The following is an 18,203-nucleotide window of genomic DNA, read 5'->3' on the forward strand; positions in this document are numbered from 1 at the left end:
CTGCAAATAGAGACTGTTTTACTTCTTCCTTTCCGACTTGGATGCCTTTTATTTCTTTTTCTTGTCTAATTGCTCTGGCTAGGACTTCTAGTACTACGTTAAATAAGAGGGGCAGGAGTGGGTATCATTGGATAAACTGAGGCAAGATCAGCAAGGGCTTGATGAGAGTTAAACTTTATCATGAAGGTGAAGAGGAGTCGTTGAAGGCTAGCTGAATGTGGTGAAAGAACTGGTATGTTGGTGGGGACAAGGGGTCAAGATAGAAGGCCCAGAGACTATTAGGAAACTAGTCATTTGGTGGTGGTGGTGGTAAGCCTGGTGCTTGGGAGGATGAAACAAAAAATGCAATGGCCTAAAGTGAAAAAGAGCTTGGGTGTTGGAGGAACAGAGAGAAGGCCTGTGTGGCTGGAATTGAATAAATAAGGAGGAGCCATGTGGATGGGGTTGGAGAGAGGCCAGGCCTTACTGGCTGTGGCAGGAGCTGAGACTGTCTTCTATGCGGTGGGAAGATACTAAAAGTCAAAGTAGGGGGGTGACCTTGTTTGAGTTGCACTTTTAAAAGACTGAGGGAGGAAGCATCTGGGGAAGAGGGTGGGCAAAACCAAGAGTTTAGACATTTTAAGTTGAAGATGTGACATTATACCTACCTTACTTGTTTTATTTAATTGGTTGAACCTCTAGCATTCAATCTCTTCTGTGTTTATCACAGCTACGTCCTACAGAAATTCTGCAAATTTGTACCAGGTGTAGGACTGAGCCAATTAGCCAGGTTAGGAGGAGGAGGAATAGCTGTCATATAGTTTCTATGATCTGAGCACTTTGTGTTTGTGCCAGTGACTAAGCTATTGCCTCCCAGCTCCAGACCCACCCTTCTCTCCACTTTGTGATGGTGGGGTAAGACTCTGTAGACCCGCGGGCTGCCTATAAAGCTTTGCAAGTCGAGGGAGACTGGCAGGAAGGAGACTCCTTCCTGTTTCTTTCCTGTGGGCTTCCTGTTTTTTCAAGCATTACCTCAGTCTACCTCCTTTCCCTGGCAGTGGTGGTTGATTCCAGGAGCAGCAGGTGAATCTCCATTGCAGTTCTTCCAACATTTGCCAAACCTGCCTTCTTGTCTTCCCACTCAGGACACCAGCCCCAGCCCAGCAGCACCCCCTCCTCAGAAGTCTGAGTAGTTCGGCTCCCGGAGGCCCCTCTTCCACACCTCTCAGGCTTTATAATCCCAACTACTTTACTATGTTTCTCTAGCCCTGGGGGATGGTAGCTGCTTTCTGCAATTGCTACTGCTGAAATTTGCCACCTCTGAAATACCTTCATGTTTTTCCGTTTGACTTTTCAGTCAACAACTTTTATGTTAATAATCTCTGATAAAATAACCGTTGTGTTTTTTTGTCTCCTGCCTATACTCTAATTGAGACAATTAGATACAATTACCTCCCATCATCCTGGCTCAATTGACTAAAGTAGACAGAAAACGGAGACCAACAGGTTAATGGCCCATATTACACAGCTACTAGCTGGTAGAGTTGGGATTTGAATTCAGTTTTGCTTTATTTTATTTTGCCTGAAGCTTGTGCTCTTACATGCTAGTCAGGTGACTACACTTGGACAACATTGTCCGAAAAAACACATGGTTTTTCATCACTGAACTGTAGATACAATTTAAAAACTCTTTCATCATTTTTGTTGCTCTTCTCGAGCCTATTATCAGAGCCAGCATTTCCCAAAACATAGTCTAGGCAACACTGTACGACAAGCCCCATGAAGGATGGGTTCTGGGCTCAAGTAAATTTAGGGCCTGCCCTGGACTATACTCTCCAGAAGACGTATAATGAACATTAGCTTAAGAAACGCTTTGAAAAGCCTTGCAAAAAAAAATGTAACCAGGTAGTTTTCTCGTAACTGTTCTGACTGGGAATATTCCAAGGATGTGGAAAATGTTGGACTAATCAATATTAAATCAAATATATCCTGGGCAACAGTAGCACCTGGTTAGGAGAAAGTTGTTGGTGCCAGAACTGGTGGGATTGTTCTTATCATACAGGGGTTGCTGCAGAGAGTATTGGGGGAAATTATAACAAATTACAAATATAACAAAGCTGACTAATACCACAAGTATCACAAAATCTATAGACAAAGATAATATTAAGTAGAATTTTAAAAGTTTATTTATTTTGAGAGAGAGAGAGAGGGAGAGAGAGTCCTAAACAGGCCCCACACTGTCAGCACAGAGCCCCACACAGGGATCGAACTCATAAGCCGTAAGATCATGAACTGAGCCAAGATCATGAGTCGGATGTTTAACCGACTGAGCCACCCAGGTGCCTCAGTATTAAATAAATTTTAAAAGAATATTGGGGAAGGGGAGTCTGACCTTTGATTAGATTGTAGAAATATGACCCTTTTGTACATTTTAAATTTTCAACTAATCAAACTTGTGGACACATTTCAATCACACTTTTAGTGGAAAAGACATTGGTAATTCTGAAATTAATAACCAGGATTACAATAAAGATTTGATGACTTCTGGGACAAGTGATTTTACTCTCGTTCTCTTATGCCAATCTGGGACAATTTATCCCTCCAAAAGGCCTAATGTCCCACTTTTACAATTTTGACCTATATAAATCCTGTAAACAGGAGTAGTTTTGCAATGCTTACATTTAATCTTCTGACTATATTTACTTGAAAATTTATCTATGACACCTTGTGAGATGCTTTATTGTAAAAAAAACTATAATTAAAACTTCATACATTTGTTTATTTTTAAGAAATGTGAATCCATCTACATTTGTGTTTGAAACTGTGGTTCAAAATTTGCTTATATTTATATTTTATTTAAATAATTGTGCCAGTTAATTGGTTTGAATTATATTGTTTAGAAATCAGTCAAAATGTAGTATACCTGACTAAGTGTTCTAAAACTTAGAGTTAGCTCCTTCTTATTTAACTCCATCTAGAGAAAGCTGTCATAAAAGTTTTCTTCATAGAATATTCTTTAGTCTTAAAAAGGAATGAAATAATGATACATACCACAATATGGATGAATTTAGAAAGCATCATGCTCAGTAAAGGAGACAGAACACAAAAGGACAACATTGTGTGATTCCACTTCTGTAAGGTCCCCAGAACAAGCAAATCATAGAGACAGAGTAGCTACTGGTTAACAAGGGCTGAGGGAATGGGAGACAGGGAATTGTTTCTTAATGGCTACATAGTTTCAGTTTGGGATGATGAAAAGTTCTGGAAATAGTTTGTAGGGATTTATGGTACAATGTGATGTACTTAATGCCACTGAGTTTTGCACTTAAGAATGGTTAAAAGGGTGGGGCCCTTGGGTGGCTCAGTCAGTTAAGCATCCAACTCTTGATTTGGGCTCAGGTCATGATCTCGTGTTTCATGAGTTCAAGCACCGCATCGGGGTCTGTGCTGACAGCTCAGAGCCTGGAGCCTGCTTCAGATTCTGTGTCTCCCTCTCTCTCTGCCCCACCCCTGCTCACATTCCATCTCTCTCTCTCAAAAATAAACATTAAAAAATTTTTTTAAGTCTTTTTTTTTTCCAGAAGAATTCTTTAAATTGAGGAACTGAAGGAAATTTGAAAGCTATCCCAAGAGAAATAAGAACTTTAGTGAAAAGTGAAACCAGATTCCTCAAGAGTCCCACTGTCTTACCTGAGGTTCAGCTGGCTAGGTTGATGGGGGGGGGGGGAGGGCAAGCACCTCGGCTTTTGGCCTGGATGGGGCCATGACCCCATGTGAAAATGTACTAGGGATATGGGAAGCCGGTGCAGGCAATTACCACCGTGCCCTGGGCTCATGAAACCCCACTCTCTACCCTAGTGTGTGCCCCTGCCGACACAGGTGTTTCTGAGGTTCCTCTAAGGAGACTTGAACTCAAGGTTAGTCTCCCCAAGCCACGGCTCCTGGGCCTCACCCAGCTTGCCTTTCACTGTTGCTATCTTAGCAAACCTGACTCCCGCTCTAGCCTTCCCGCATTCCATCTGTCACCAGTTCTGCGGTTCCTTCCTCCACATCTCTCTCTTTATTCCCTCCGATAATGACTCAAGGCCTGGCAAGGCTGTCCTAGGCCTTACTGCACGAATTTTGAGAGAGCATGTCTCCATGTGAGGCAGACCCAAGAGGTAAAGTAACCAAATGAACACACTCTAATCCAGGCACAGAAAGAAGGAAAATTAATATTTATCAAGTACTTAACTATGTGCCAAGTAATGTGCCAGTTGTTTTCAGGCCTCCTAACAAGTTGATGAGAGCCAGCAGTGCACTTATGTTTAAATAACATCTTTTTTAGTAAGCTCTATGCCCACTGTGGGGCTTGACCTCACCACCCAGAGATCAAAAGTCACATGCTCCACCAGCCGAGCCAGTCAGGCGCCCTTAAATAATATATATATATATATATAAATAATTATGTATATATACACATATACATATGTATATACATAATATACATAATTATATATATACACATACATACGTATATACATATACATATTTAAGTTTATTTATTTATTTTGAGAGAGAGAGAATCCCAAGCTGTCTCTGCACTGGCTTGGAGCCCAATGCAGCGCTCGAACCCATGAACTTCAAGACCATGACTTCAGTCAAAATCAAGAGTCAGACGCTTAACTGACTGAATCAGCCCCCCTAAATAGTATCTTTAATGCAGAATAGCTGTGCCTACTTCTCAGGAAGCACACTAGATCCTAGTGGCAAATACAGTTCTATCTGGTGCAGATATCGACTTGGTTCACTTCCTTTTTTTTTTAATGTTTATTTATTTTTGAGGGGGGCGGGCAGGACAGAGGATCCAAAAGGATCCAAAGAGGATGTGGTGTTGAACTCATGAACCGTGAAGTCATGACCTGAGCCAAAGTCCAACGCTTAACCAACTGAGCCACCCAGGTGCCCCCTGGTTCACACTATCTTTTTTCAAAGTTTATTTATTTTTGAGACAGAGAGAGCACGCAAGAGAGTGAATGCACAATCGGGGGAGGAGCAAAGAGAGGGGGAGACACAAAATCCGAAACAGGCTACAGGTTCTGAGTTGCCAGTGCAGATCCTGATGCGGGGCTGGAACCCACAAACTGTGAGATCATGACCTGAGCCAAAGTCTGACACTTAACCATTGCTAATTCCTTCTCTACATCTCGACCTGAACAGCCTACTCTCACCAGCATGCACATCAGCGGTTGTATACCTTTTCTGAGGACCGAGGACTGAGAACCACCTGGACTCATCCCTCTTGACCAGGAAACGGATGCCTCCATTTGGCACCTCTGTTTCTAGCTCACCTACATCCCATTCCACTCACATGACTGCCTAATCGTCTGCTCTTCGGAAGTTAGAATTTGCACTAAAGCTCATTTTACATGAGATTGTCTGATACGACACATTTATAACCCGAGGAGACCTTCATTCAGCTCTTTCAAAATGTACAACTTTCAAAAACTCTATACTTTTGTTCACTTTTCCCTTGAACCTATAAAATGTTTCTTCATAGATCAGAGCAGCTTTTGAAGAGAGTTTCCGCAGCCTCACAGTGACGGGGGTGGGGTCGGGTAGGGACAGGCATTGCATTACTGGGCATCAGGCACTGGGAGGCAGTGCATGTGCTATTCACTCAAGTTTCACAACAGCCCTGTAAGATGAGTAGAATTTTCTCCATTTTATGGGTGGTGAGATGGATGGTCCCCTCTCCATGATTGCACAGCCGGTCAGATCACATTTGGAGTCCCTTGTCCAATTCCTAGGGTCACATGAAGCCAGGGGATAGTATGTCTGTTTAGGATGGTCCTTCAACAAGGAGATGCCAAGATTAGATGTATACGCTATTTATTGGGGGAAATACCTGTGAAGGTTCAATGGGGAGGGAGTGGGACAAGGCAGGGAGAGCCTTCAGACCAGGACTGTGAAAACAGAGAGGAAAGAAGGACTGAGGAGGAAGGGCCTCAGACCACAGCATAGTCCTGAGAAAGTCTCCACTAAGTGGATGGGGTGTCCCTGAGCAAAGAGACAGCAGCTGGTGTTGGCAACACCATCCTGTGGCAGACCCTTGAAAAGGAGCTGACAGGTGCACGTCCATGGCTGCCATGGGTGCAAGTTACAGAGGGACAGACCAAGTACTTACAGAAAGCACATTTTAATCATCAATGCCAATGGCCACTCCAAGGTCATCGAAACGGCCACTTAGATGGAGGGGTGTGACCTCTGAATGCAGAGGGGTGCAGACTTCTGAATTTCATGGGCCAGGAAAACCAGGAGACCAGCTAAAGTCACCAAGTTTTGTGTTTTTTTTTTTTAATTTCTCCAAATAAGGATATCAATAGCCCAATATTACTATCATTTACTATAAGATACTTTAAAACCTCCCCTACCCCTCAAGCAGGAAGAGCATAATGTCAGACAGAGTAAAGTCCTTGAAGCTGAATAAATTTGGAACAGTGAAAAAATGAGAATATGTTATTCTTGCTACTCTTGTTTTACTGCAGTTTAGGTAAAAGTATGCTCATGGACTGGGTCTCAAAACACAGTAATAGGGTATTTAAGTACAGGATGGGGCACTGGACCCAGAGTCTTCTGAGGGAGTTTCCAACCCCGAGATTCATTCATTCAACTCACAGATAGTTACTGTGCACTTCTGGGTGACAGGTCCTAGAAAGTACTGAAGGTCCTGAGGATAAATAAGAAAGAACGGGTCCCTGCACTTGTGGAGCTGGAAATCTGGTGAGTGGAGAGAGATCAGGAACAAGCAATACAAGTTCCGTTGTGGTACATGCTTCTGTAAGGAAAGGGCCTCTGCTTTAGATAGTGGGCTCTAAAAAGGCCTCTCTAAGAAGGTGACATTTGAGCTAAGACCTGAGGGAGGAGTCAGCCTTTTGAAGTGCTGGATGAGGAGCCAGAAAGACATAATTCTCCAGGAATAGTAAGTGCAAAGTCCTCCAGAAGAGAATGAGCTTGGCACATTTGAGGAACTGAGTGTAGGCGGGGGGTGGGGATGCAGCATGAAATGAGGTAAGAAGGGGCAGCCGGTGAAATCAGGCGGGGCATAGTTCCAGGGTGTCTGGCTCAGAGTCCACTCTACCATTATGACAACCTTATTTCAGTGACAGATATTCCTCTTTGTCGACATACGTTGCACAATTTCACAGGAAAGTAGAGTATAAAACTGCTTGAAGTGAGATGTCTAGGTATTTCCCTAGGATCATTCAAAGGGACGTCCTTACCGTACGAATTCATCAGGCGTTTCCTTTTGCAGGCTAAGAAAAAAGAATTCGTCTATCAGGGGTTGACATATATTCAGCAAGCTTGTGAGATTTTGGCATATATCTGGCATGGCCGAGTATTAATTTGCATGACAACTCTACCTTCCAAAAATCCACACATTCCCCACCAGCACCTTTTCATCTGTAGCTGCTCCATGTGGGAAGACATCCTCTATCCAGATTCTTGGAACTGGAATGTGGGGACTAGGACACTTAGAGATGGACCCGAATGACACACCAAGAAGAGAAAAGTGCTATCTTTCATCTAGTGAGAGCTCGCTCGGGACCTCTCCTCTTAATGCTTCTGTTGCTGCTCCCACCGCTTCAACAGGCCGTCCCTTCAGATGGCTTTGTACACCTGTGCACTGATGCTCCCCACTTGTCTGATCTTAAGAATCACCAGGGCACCTGGATGGCTCAGTCAGTTGAGCATCTGACTCTTGATTTCAGTTCAGTTCATGATACCAGGCTCGTGGGACCAGACCCACATCCGGCTCTTCGCTGAGTGTTGGGATTCTCAGCCTGGTTGGATTCTCTCTCTCTCTCTCTCTCCCTCTGCCCTTCTCCCCCACTTGCGGACATGCTCTCTCTCTAAAATAAAAAAAATAATAAAATAAAATATTTACATATAAAAAAAAAAGAATCACCAGGGGCTCTTGATAGAAACATGGACTTCCAGGCCCACTCCCAGAAGATTCTAATTTAGAAGGTTTTGGTGAGGGCTGCAAATATGAGTGCCTTCTACTAGCAGCCCAGGTGATTCTTACCAAGCGTGCTTAGGAAACTCTACTTTGAGGTTCTTCAGAGTTTTCTAACTTAGCGTTTTCCAAACTGATCCAATCACAAAATGACCTAGAACATTTTCTAAATATACAAATTCTCAAGTCCCAGCCCAAAAGAATCGGAATTATCAGGCAAGGGGCCTGGGAATCTGTATGGTACTAAACAGCCAACGTTCATCTTGTGACAGGGGAAGTTTAGTAAACACTCTAATTGAGACTCACATGGAAACTTTAAGATTTAAGATTCTGATTCACTACATCTTTTTGGGGGGCAGGGAGGGAAAGAGAGAATCTCAATAAGGCTCCATCCATGTTCAGCACAGAGCCCCACATGGGTCTCAATCCCACGACCCTGGGATCATGACCTGAGTCAGATGCTCAACCAACTGAGCCACCCAGGCGCCCCCTGATTCACTACACCTACAGAGGAACTCAGAGATCTGCCTTTTAAAATAAACTCCCAGGTGATTCTGAGGTGTAAGGTTCATGGACTCCCACTTTGAGAAACACAGCAGTCAAGTTTAATATTATTACAACTCATACCTTTGTTCTTAACGCCAAAGCATTGACAGCATTTACTATGAACTTGCACATCTCCTTGCCTTTGCAAATGGTGTTCACAAACCCCATCTCTGTGTTTTTAAAACCTTAATACTTAACTTTATTTTTCAATTTTTTAATTAAGAAAAATTTCAAACACACAGAAAATGCGGAAAGATAGTTCAGTGTGCACCCATTATACTCACCGCCTGGTTCAACACTTGCCACATACATTTTAACCATGTACCTTTTTGCTAAACAATTTCAAACTAAGCTGCAGACATCTTGACCCCTCACCCAAACACCTCAGCATGAATATCCTTTAAAAACAAACAAACAAAAAAAACAACTATTCTCTTTCATGACCACAATACGATGGTCACATCTAACAAAACTAATAACTAATAATAATCGCCTAATACCAATATCAGTATCCCCAATTGTCCCCCAATGTCTTTAATAGCTAATTTTTCAAGCCTGGAGGCAATAAGGGATAACACATTGCATATGGTTGTTATATGCCTTCTGTCTCTTTTAATCTAGGACAGCCCTTCCACCATTTTTTTCAGACCAGTTGTCTTTGAGAATATCCCTCTTTCTGGATTTGTCTGATTGTTCCCTCGTGGGGTTGTACCAAACATACAAATAAACATTCTCATACAAATATGTGTATTTGTATTTATAGCATATTTACAGAGAGACACAAAAGTTTGTTTGCTCTCTGCCATCCCACATAACCTTTCTCCTCTCAATCATATTTAATAATATTATCCAACACTATATGCCTGCACTGTTTTAAGAAATTTAAATGTATTAACTTATTTACTCATAACAATTAGGTAGATTTGTTACCAATGAAATTAAGGCACAGAGTGGGAAGTGACTAGTAAAAGGTCAAATGGCTAGTCAGTTGATAGGGTTGTGTTCCAAGACTCAGGACTCTTGCTTTAGAACTGGATCTCTTAACCACAAAAACAGAATCATAGCATAAACATTATTCTATGACTTAAAAAATGCTTATTTCTAGGCCAATACATAGAAATTTGACTCATCATTTTTATCCCCAACAATTTATTATACACATGAGTATACAAAAAAATTGGAAGAATTGAATGCTTAATACCTATACACTCTAGATTCTATAATTAACATTTTTTTCATGTTTATCACATATTGCTTTACCTATAATCCCTTTATCCATCAATCTATCATATTTCTGATGCATTTTTTCCAACTATAACTCATTTTTAAAAACAGTTGTATAAGACTTACAGTATGGAGGTTTGATAATTTATTCACACATTACTCTGCAGTCTAGTGTTTTGCTATATAAATAATGCTGAAATTAACATTCTTGTATATTTTTGTATACCTTACAGTAATAATGCTATAGTTGCAGTAGGATAGATTCCTAAAATTTTGCCCATCTCTGTTGAAACTATCCAATGAGCACCAACACATAAGGCACCAGATGCCTACTGTATTTCTGAAATTTCTGGCAGAATTTCTGCCTCCTCTGGTATTGTTCAACACTGTGTGCAATCTTCCCCTAGACCTACTGTGTACTGTACCTTTCAGTGAAATGTGTGTGTGTGCGTGTGTGCGCACGCACACCCCCATACTTTATGTTCTCCACTAGAGATTAAAGAGACCATGCCCTCTCTTCGACTTTTGTATCCTCCATTTGCCCTGCACAGTGATTTATATTAGATAAATACTTCTTGTTGAATGAATTAGTGAATGAAATTCTGGAGAAAAGTCCAGAGCAGCAGATAGTGGCCAAATGCTGGAGTCTTTGTATTTCAGGCCAAAGAGCTTGGAATGTATTCAATGTTGATTCAGAAACCACAGGAAGTGTCTGAACCAAGGGCTGGAAAGACAAGAATGTTGAGGCCATGAGGCACAGTAATGAGGCTAGGACAAGACCCTGGAGGAAGCAAACAGACTCCTAAACAATTATTAGGAGTTGAAGAACTAAGTTTTACAGTGTAGTTTTTTCAGAATACTTTCTACATTTAATTTTAGTCAGTTGTTTTGAGCTTATGCAGTGTTTTGTTTTAACTTTTGTATGTATGGTGGAAAAATTAGACAATATAGAGAAACAAGATAATAATCCTCAGTAATTCCATCATCCAGGGAAATCACCAGTAGTTACCATCATGGTGGAAATCTTTTCAACACCTTTTTCTATGCATATATGCAATAAAATCTATATTTTAATATATAATGGATATATGAAGTTTTATTTCTTTCCTCATTTTTATTATTTATTTTATAATTATTTATCACTATTTTATTATTAAATTTTATGTATAAATATATTTACATATTAAATAAAAATTATACATATAACTTATATGTAAGGTTTTATATATATATATATATATATATATATTAGATAGAAAACGCCATCTGTAATGTTAGATAGAAAACACCATGTTTGATAGAAAATGTTAGATAGAAAACACCATGTATCTCAAACATTGTATCTTAAACATCTATCTTAAACCTGACACAGAATAAATGCTCAATATAGATTTATTAAATGATTGAATTAATGAAAAATATTCATTGTCATTCACCCTTTGGTGGAGATTTTAATACTTAGTCAAAAAAAATTTTTTTTAATGTTTATTTTTGAGACAGACAGAGACAGTGTGAGCGGGGAGGGGTAGATAGAGAGGGAGACACAGAATCCGAAGCAGGCTCCAGGTTCTGAGCTGTCAGCACAGAGCCCATCCTGGGGCCTGAACTCATGAACCACAAGATCATGACTTGAGCCAAAGTCTGATGCTCAACCGAGTCACCCAGGCACCCCCAGATTTTAATACTGCTAACACTTTTGCTAATTAATAAAGCAAATAATTAAAGATCACTTGTTCTAATGTCTCTATAACTAATACACTTTTTCTTGTTTTATGTTATTACTCCTAGAACTATGAATTTAAAATCCATAGACATGGGCTCCTGGAGATAGCTTATTGATATAAACAATACCTAAACATGTTCTTAAGCAGTGACTTATAAACATAGCACTGATTTAGCTGGACTTAGTCATCTTTGAAACATTTGAACATTTGAGTTATTTGATAAAAAGTATTACTCACCGAGCAAACACTAATTTCTTTCCTTTGCAGAGTCTAGGGAGGAGAAAAACAAAAGAATGTTAAAAGAATGTGAATTCATTTGATATTCTGATCTATCTTTTGTTTGGTACACCATGATGGACTCAGTACCTGTGCTCTGTGTACTCACTGCCTAACCCACTGCCTGGCATAAAGTAGGTGAACAATAGGTATTTTTCAAATGACTAAATAAAAAATAGTGAACACAGACATAACAACAATGTCCTCTATCTCATATTTTCATTGCTTTTCCAAGGGGGTGTGAACCTTTAGTACTTGTTAGCTACTTCTTAATTATCCATAAAAATTGGATACAGGTTCATATAGGAAAATTCCACATTTAATACACAAACATATATTTAGCTGATAGTATTCCTTTCCTTCCTTCAGAGTCTTGACTTCACTCTGAGGAATAATGAAGCAGCCTCACTGGGTTTTATCTATATTCTCTGTCTTAACAGAGAAAAGGCCCAGAGGCATGGGAAATCACGAGTATTGTCATCCCACAAAAACAAGGGGGACTGGTAACTCATTCCTGCTCATCTTTGTATTTCTCAAAAGTAGCTCAAAAATTAACTAAATCAAGATCTTTTACAGCAAGGCTGCTGTAAGAACTACATTTTTCCAGTAGGTGGTAGTATTTTCTTTCTTCAGCATTAGAATTTTTGAAGATTGCCTCAAGGTTTGTTGGCTTTGGTTTTTTTTAGTTTTACTATTCCTTTAGTAATCTGCAGGTGACAATAAATACGTTAATGAAACTGATGTTTCTTCCACTTAAAAAAAAAAATATCATTCTTGAGGGCTTTCAAAGGCTCCAGATGGAGAACTTCTGCTTTGGCTGCCATTGATAGCAAAGTATATACCAGGGTAGACTGTGCTGGAACTCTCCTTCCCACTTCCCGATATTAGTTATTACTAAGGACTAGCTAATTGACAGTAATGTCTTGGAGAAAATGCTATGACAAGATTTTCTGCCTCTATAATAATAACGCAAAACAAAAATAAAACATTGACCCTAGGATTCTCGATTTTTGGGAAGACAGTCATTAAATTATGCAGATACCTTTCCTGGCTGGTTAATAATGATCTTAAACAATTATTCACATATCCTATTTTAACGAAAACCTCTAAACTTCTGCAGCCCCACAAGACCTTTCGATACCCCCAACAGAGGGTTAGGTACTGTCACGTGTCTGACACAGAGTACAAGGTGCAGGAACTAGGTTTGAGGAAGGAAGGAAAGATTGAAATTCCAGGGGCATATCATATGCTGTAGTTGAAAAACGGAAGTGTGAATTAGTGGAATAATATCTCAAATACTTTATCCTCAAAAATACTGTGTTCACGAGAGTAGGGAAGGCTGGGTCTGAAGCACGTATTTCACTGGTTTCTCAGAAGTACTCTTATAAACAAAGCTTCAAGTTGCTGGAGAAAGTGTTCAAGGGCTCAGTGTTTCACTGAAAACACGGAGATAGCCCGGATTTGGCCATCAAGTCCACCCGTGAATATTCACCTGATAAAAGAAGGTACAGCGATTTTCAGGTTTTAGGGGATTTTTAACCCCTACTACTAACCCTCTACTTTGGAGACCATACCCGGCGGCGCTTTTCCAGCCCACCTTAGGCTGCTCCACTGGCCGCCGCACCCCGCTATTCTCTTCCGCGCCGGTGGAACACTGACCCAGACACGGCCTCGGCCTCGCGCACTGCCCAGGTCCAGGTCAACCGCCCAGGCTGGAGACTCCGACGCGCTGACAGGTGGCCTCGCTCGCCTTCCTGCCGCCCAGGGCGGCGCTCTTCTCCCACTCCACACGAGAGTACTCAGGCAGAGCTCCCAGGCTGGTCCCAGAGGTCGGGTGGCTTCCCGAGGGGAGAGAGAGGCCCAAGAGGGGGGCCGGGTGGCCCGCGAGGCCGCCGACGAGAGCAAAGGGCAGCCAAGGCCAGAGCCAGGTGAGGGGTGATTAGGCCAGGCACTTCTCGGGACCCTTAGACAAGGGCCACAAGGAAGGAGGCCGGCACCCAGGCACGCCCAGCTCAGTGCACCGCCCCTGGGCCTCGGAGACCCCCGGAACCCTTCCACGCCCCCCGCGGCAGGGACCCCACGTCTCCACCGCCCGCCGGGCAAACAGATCTGCCACCCCCGGGCCCCAGGAGGACTCAGGGGTCACTCGAGTCGGCGAACCACATTCCCAAGGACGAGCAGCCGGTGGCAGCACCGCCCCCTCTCAAGAGCCCTCCGAGTCGTCTACTGCCAGCGCTCGGGCGACTCGAGGGCCCCGACCCCTCCAGAACTCTCAGACTGCCGGGGAGGAATTCACTCGGACCCCTCCCCTTCCCCAAACTTCTTCCCTCCGCCGGGCGGTTCTTCCAACCCGACCCCTCCGCGCCATCCGGCTCCTCCCTCTCCGCTCCCCTCCCCTTTTCTGGTCCCCACGTAGGAATCCGCCCCCCCACCCCCGTCGCCCGCGGGGTCCGGGGATCCTCCCCTCGACTCCCCCCGCGTGCCGCCGCCGCCGCCCGGGTTCCTCTCCCCCCTCTCGGGCGCTCCCTGCCAAGCCCATGATGTAATGGTGTATGTTAATCAGTAGCATGTGGGGAGCTCCGGCTCGGCGGCTCAGTCCTCCGCGAGCCGACACTGGAGGCGGCAGCAGCGGCGGCGGCGGCGGCCCGGACTCGCAGCACCGCACTCTCTGAGCGCCGCCCGCCCCGACGGCATGGCCCGCAGCCCGCGCTCCGGGCGCCCAGACCCTCGCTGAGAGCCGCCTCGGCCCCCGACCCGCGCACGGGGCCCCGAGCCGCCGGGATGAGCCGCGCCGAGGTGAGCGCCCCCACCCTTCCGACCGCGGCAGGGGACCCGCCGGTCACTGGGTTATCCTCCCAAGAGACTTCCCCCTCTACTCGAGAAGTTCTGGGAGGCGGGAAGCGGGGTGCCGGCAGCGAGCGGCCCCTCGAGGGTTGGCCGCTGGGCTCTTCTCTCCGCCGCCAGCCGCCACCGGACAGGGATAGGACTGGGGGAGCCCCCGAAGCTGAACTTTCTTCTTTGCGGTCGTTGGGGGGCGTGTGCGGGCGGCGCTGAGCCGCAGTCTCGGCGGAGCCGCCCTGCCCGCCGGGGGAAGCAGTGCTTCGAACTCCGGCTGTCTCCGCGCTCGGCGCGCGCCTGGAGCCGTTCCGCCTTCGGCCTGGGAAGCGCGGGCGAGGCGCTGGGCTGGCCGGACCCGCCCGTAGGCGGTGGCAGCCGGGGCAGAATGCCTAAAGCACACACGCGCGTACACACAAACGCACACGCACGCACACATCTGATCGCTCAGGGCAAAGCAGGCCCTCGGAGACCTCCCGGGTGGGCTGGAGAGGCGCGGCGCGGGGGAGCCGGGGCTCGGGCTGCGCCTCCGCCCGCTGGGCACGGAGCTTTGGGTGGGGAGTTTATTTTTGTCTCGAGCTGCTGCCGCGGCTGCTCACGGCCTAAATCCAGAGGGGCGCCTGGCGGCGGAGATGCTGGCTGTTGCTGTAGATGGAGCTGCAGCCGCTCGGCTGCTTCTCCGGGAGGTGGAGGAGGAGGAGTGGGAGGAGGGGGAGGTAGAGAAGGAGGAGGTGGAGGAGGAGGAGTGGGAGGAGGGGGAGGAGGGGGAGGAGGAGGAGGAAGGAACTCGGGCTGCCGCTGCCTCCGCCTCTGTTTTGCATTAGCCCCCACCCCCACCCCCGCGCCCCTTCGCAGCCGCATTGCAAGTTTTCCGCGCGAGGAAGATCTGTTGCTGGTGCTGGCGTTTGCAGGCTCAGCCCTCGAGGCCACCCCGGGTGGTGTGTGTAGGGAGCACCAGCCGTTCGCAGAGGCAGCAACAGGAAGCCGTGGGGTCTACTCCCGCACCTGGGAAGGAGGCTTCTGGCCATTCCCGGAACGGGAATAGCTCATCTCCCGCATCCGGGTGCGGAGGGGGCGGCCGGAATTTGAGGGGACCAAACCCCCAGCGGGGCGCCCCCCCCCGCCCCCTCTGATGCGCTCGTTTCCCGGGCGCGCTCCCTCGCTGGCCGAGGTCTCACTGCAGCCTTTCTCTCCTTCCAGTGGTGATCGCCGCTCGGGAATGCGGGTGTGAAGGGTCCGAGCTGCCGCCCAGCGGGGAAGAGACCCCGGGACGCCGGAAATCACCATCCCGGAGCTGCGAAAGGGGGGGGGGGGGGAAGAGCATTCTTTCAGTTTGTGTGCCTTGTGGGGAATTTTTTTTTAATCGTTATTTTTTTAAAAAGAAACATTTCCGTGCTACTGTCTGTCATCATCTCTGGGGAAATCAGCCAGAACCACCGGAACATAACTGAAACCAGACGAGAGAGGCAGGAGCCGAGGCAGTACCTGCAGCGTCCGGGCACCGGAGCCACCTTGGAACGGGAACGCGTCTCCGGCGGCCGCGGGGCTGCGGCTCCGCCAAACTTTGGGGCGGGCGGGGCGGGCTGGGGCGCCGAGGGGGCTTCGTAGACCGAGGGCCGCCCCCTAACCATGATGTTTCGCGACCAGGTCGGGGTGCTGGCGGGCTGGTTTAAGGGCTGGAACGAGTGCGAGCAGACTGTTGCGCTGCTGTCTCTGCTTAAGCGCGTGAGCCAGACCCAGGCCCGTTTCCTCCAGCTCTGCCTGGAGCACTCGCTGGCCGACTGCGCCGAGCTGCACGTCCTCGAAGGCGAGGCCAACAGCCCCGGTAAGTGCGCGGCCGCCGCTGTCCCTCCTGTTCCCCCCTTTCTCCTTCCCCTATCCCCTCCTGCTTCCCAGCCTCGGGCCTGGGCCCCGCCCCCGGCCGCCTCCCAGCGGGTACACCGAGGGCGCGGGCCGGGGCCCTTGGCATGTCACCCTTCCCTGCCCCCCCCCACCCCCAGACCCTGCGCCCACTTACCTCCGCTGGCCGATTTGGTTTTTTGCCCACTGTCAACTCCTTCAGCCCATTCCGTGTGGTAGCCACGGTAGCATGAATGATTGATTTTTCTCTCATGCAGTTTCCTGGGAAATAAGTAAGTCAGGTCACGTAGAGTCTGGATTTTCTGGGCTTTTTTTTTTTTTTTTTTTTTTTCCTTCTTCTTTTGGGCAACGTGGCTCTCTGGATTTCAGCAACACATGAAGAAACCCGGGCTGCCCTTCAGAGAGCCAAGCTTTGATTAGGCTGTATGAAGGATACATGAAAATTCAATTTTATTATTCATTTTTCCCCATGGATATTACAGTTTCAGAGCTCTGTCTTCAGACTAATATGCAGGTGACGCTACATTCGCAGTTTGTATACTATGAGGTTATACTTCTTTATCACGACCTCGTCGTGTCGATGTGGATCTTGTAGAAACGGTCTTACAGAAAGGGTTTCGGTAGAGAGCAGGCATGAATCAGGGTCCTTCATATTTTTGTTGGAAAACTTTACTGAATATAACAGAATCGTTTCATATTTGCAGACCTCTCCACTAGTATAGAAAATGAATGTACTGGAAAGGTTCAGCAGTTTTCTATTTGCTAGCATGGCTGGTGACAGACTGAAATTATATCCTGGGGTGGGGAGGTGGGGTGAGGATGGGGGGTAGGGGCAAGGTCCGTTGTAATTTTGGATAGGGGAAATTCTTTAGTTCCTGCTGCAGCAGGAGGGTGAACAGAGCCCCCAGTGTTTACACAGAGAAAAGAATGCAGGGTCCTCTTCCAGCTGTTCCGTGTTAAAGCCTCCAGCCTGCGAGACTCAGCAGAGGTCTGGGCTGCCATTTGATGACAAGGTCCAGTTGAGGGCAGCAGGGCCTGGGAGACACTAAAGTGAGTGTGCGGTCAGGGCAGCAAGAGGAGAGCTGGCCTCCTCCTTACTCCTCCTCCCTGGTGTGGTGCTCATGAGGCTGAAAACCCTTGGATGGGTTGTTTCCATATATAGAATCAGAGGCTGGAAGTGAGCCGGGAAATCCTCACAGCCCTTTTCCTGACCAGACAGGGCTGCACCCAGAGGTCCCTGTGCCTCCAGGTGTGGAAGGCCGCACTGAGACAGATCACACAGGCCCCCGTGGGATTCAGCAAGAGCCCAAACAGCACCCCCTGTTACAAGGGTGGCAGGGGCAGGGCCCCTTCTGTTCAGTTACACATTTATAAATAGCTGAAGGGCCAGGCTCCTTCCTAAGGGTGTGGGAGCATAACTAGGAAGACTGATGATCTGCTCTCTTGACTTCTGTGCTTGATGTGACAGGGTAGTCTGGTTCACCTGCTTGATATTGTTTCCTCGGGTTTGACAAACAAGGTTATGTAAACTTTCGTGTGTTATAGACTGCAGGGGATTTAAGTACAGTAATTTGTGTGGAACGCTTGACTTCAGTGCTTGAAGGGACTGTTTAAAATAATGAATCTTCAGGTGACTCAAATGTTGGAGCAACATTCTTGCCCTTTGGGTTAAAGGAGACTTTTCCCCATATAGTAGCAGTTCAGTAAGTGAAGCCATTAAATGTGTGGTGTAGAAAGAAATCACTTACTTTAAAAGTCTC

General features: G+C 46.1%; 1 protein-coding gene and 1 long non-coding RNA gene across 4 annotated transcripts in view; one reads left to right on the top strand and one right to left on the bottom strand.

The window, feature by feature from the left end:
* Positions 1-9,662: 9,662 nt before the first annotated feature.
* LOC121031789 (uncharacterized) lies at positions 9,663-13,745 on the bottom strand. Its single transcript, XR_005790885.1, has 2 exons — positions 11,710-13,745; positions 9,663-10,472 (listed from the first exon to the last, which is right to left on the bottom strand). It is a non-coding gene; the product is annotated as an uncharacterized LOC121031789 (long non-coding RNA).
* Positions 13,746-14,321: 576 nt separating this feature from the next.
* The window catches only part of SAMD4A (sterile alpha motif domain containing 4A), a 218,021-nt gene continuing 214,139 nt past the window's right edge, over positions 14,322-18,203 (top strand). The window contains exons 1-2 of one of the 3 annotated variants that reach the window (XM_040477193.1): positions 14,322-14,544; positions 15,784-16,408. In XM_040477193.1, the coding sequence (XP_040333127.1) occupies positions 16,213-16,408 (196 nt within the window). In that variant the 5' untranslated portion in view covers positions 14,322-14,544; positions 15,784-16,212. Of the gene's footprint in view, positions 14,545-15,453; positions 15,647-15,783; positions 16,409-18,203 lie in introns of those variants that run through there. The other 2 variants (XM_040477190.1, XM_040477191.1) reach the window with 2 other exon arrangements.

This window comes from Herpailurus yagouaroundi, unplaced genomic scaffold, assembly GCF_014898765.1.
Source record: "Herpailurus yagouaroundi ecotype Mexico unplaced genomic scaffold, PumYag 141, whole genome shotgun sequence".
NCBI classification, from domain to species: domain Eukaryota; kingdom Metazoa; phylum Chordata; class Mammalia; order Carnivora; family Felidae; genus Herpailurus; species Herpailurus yagouaroundi.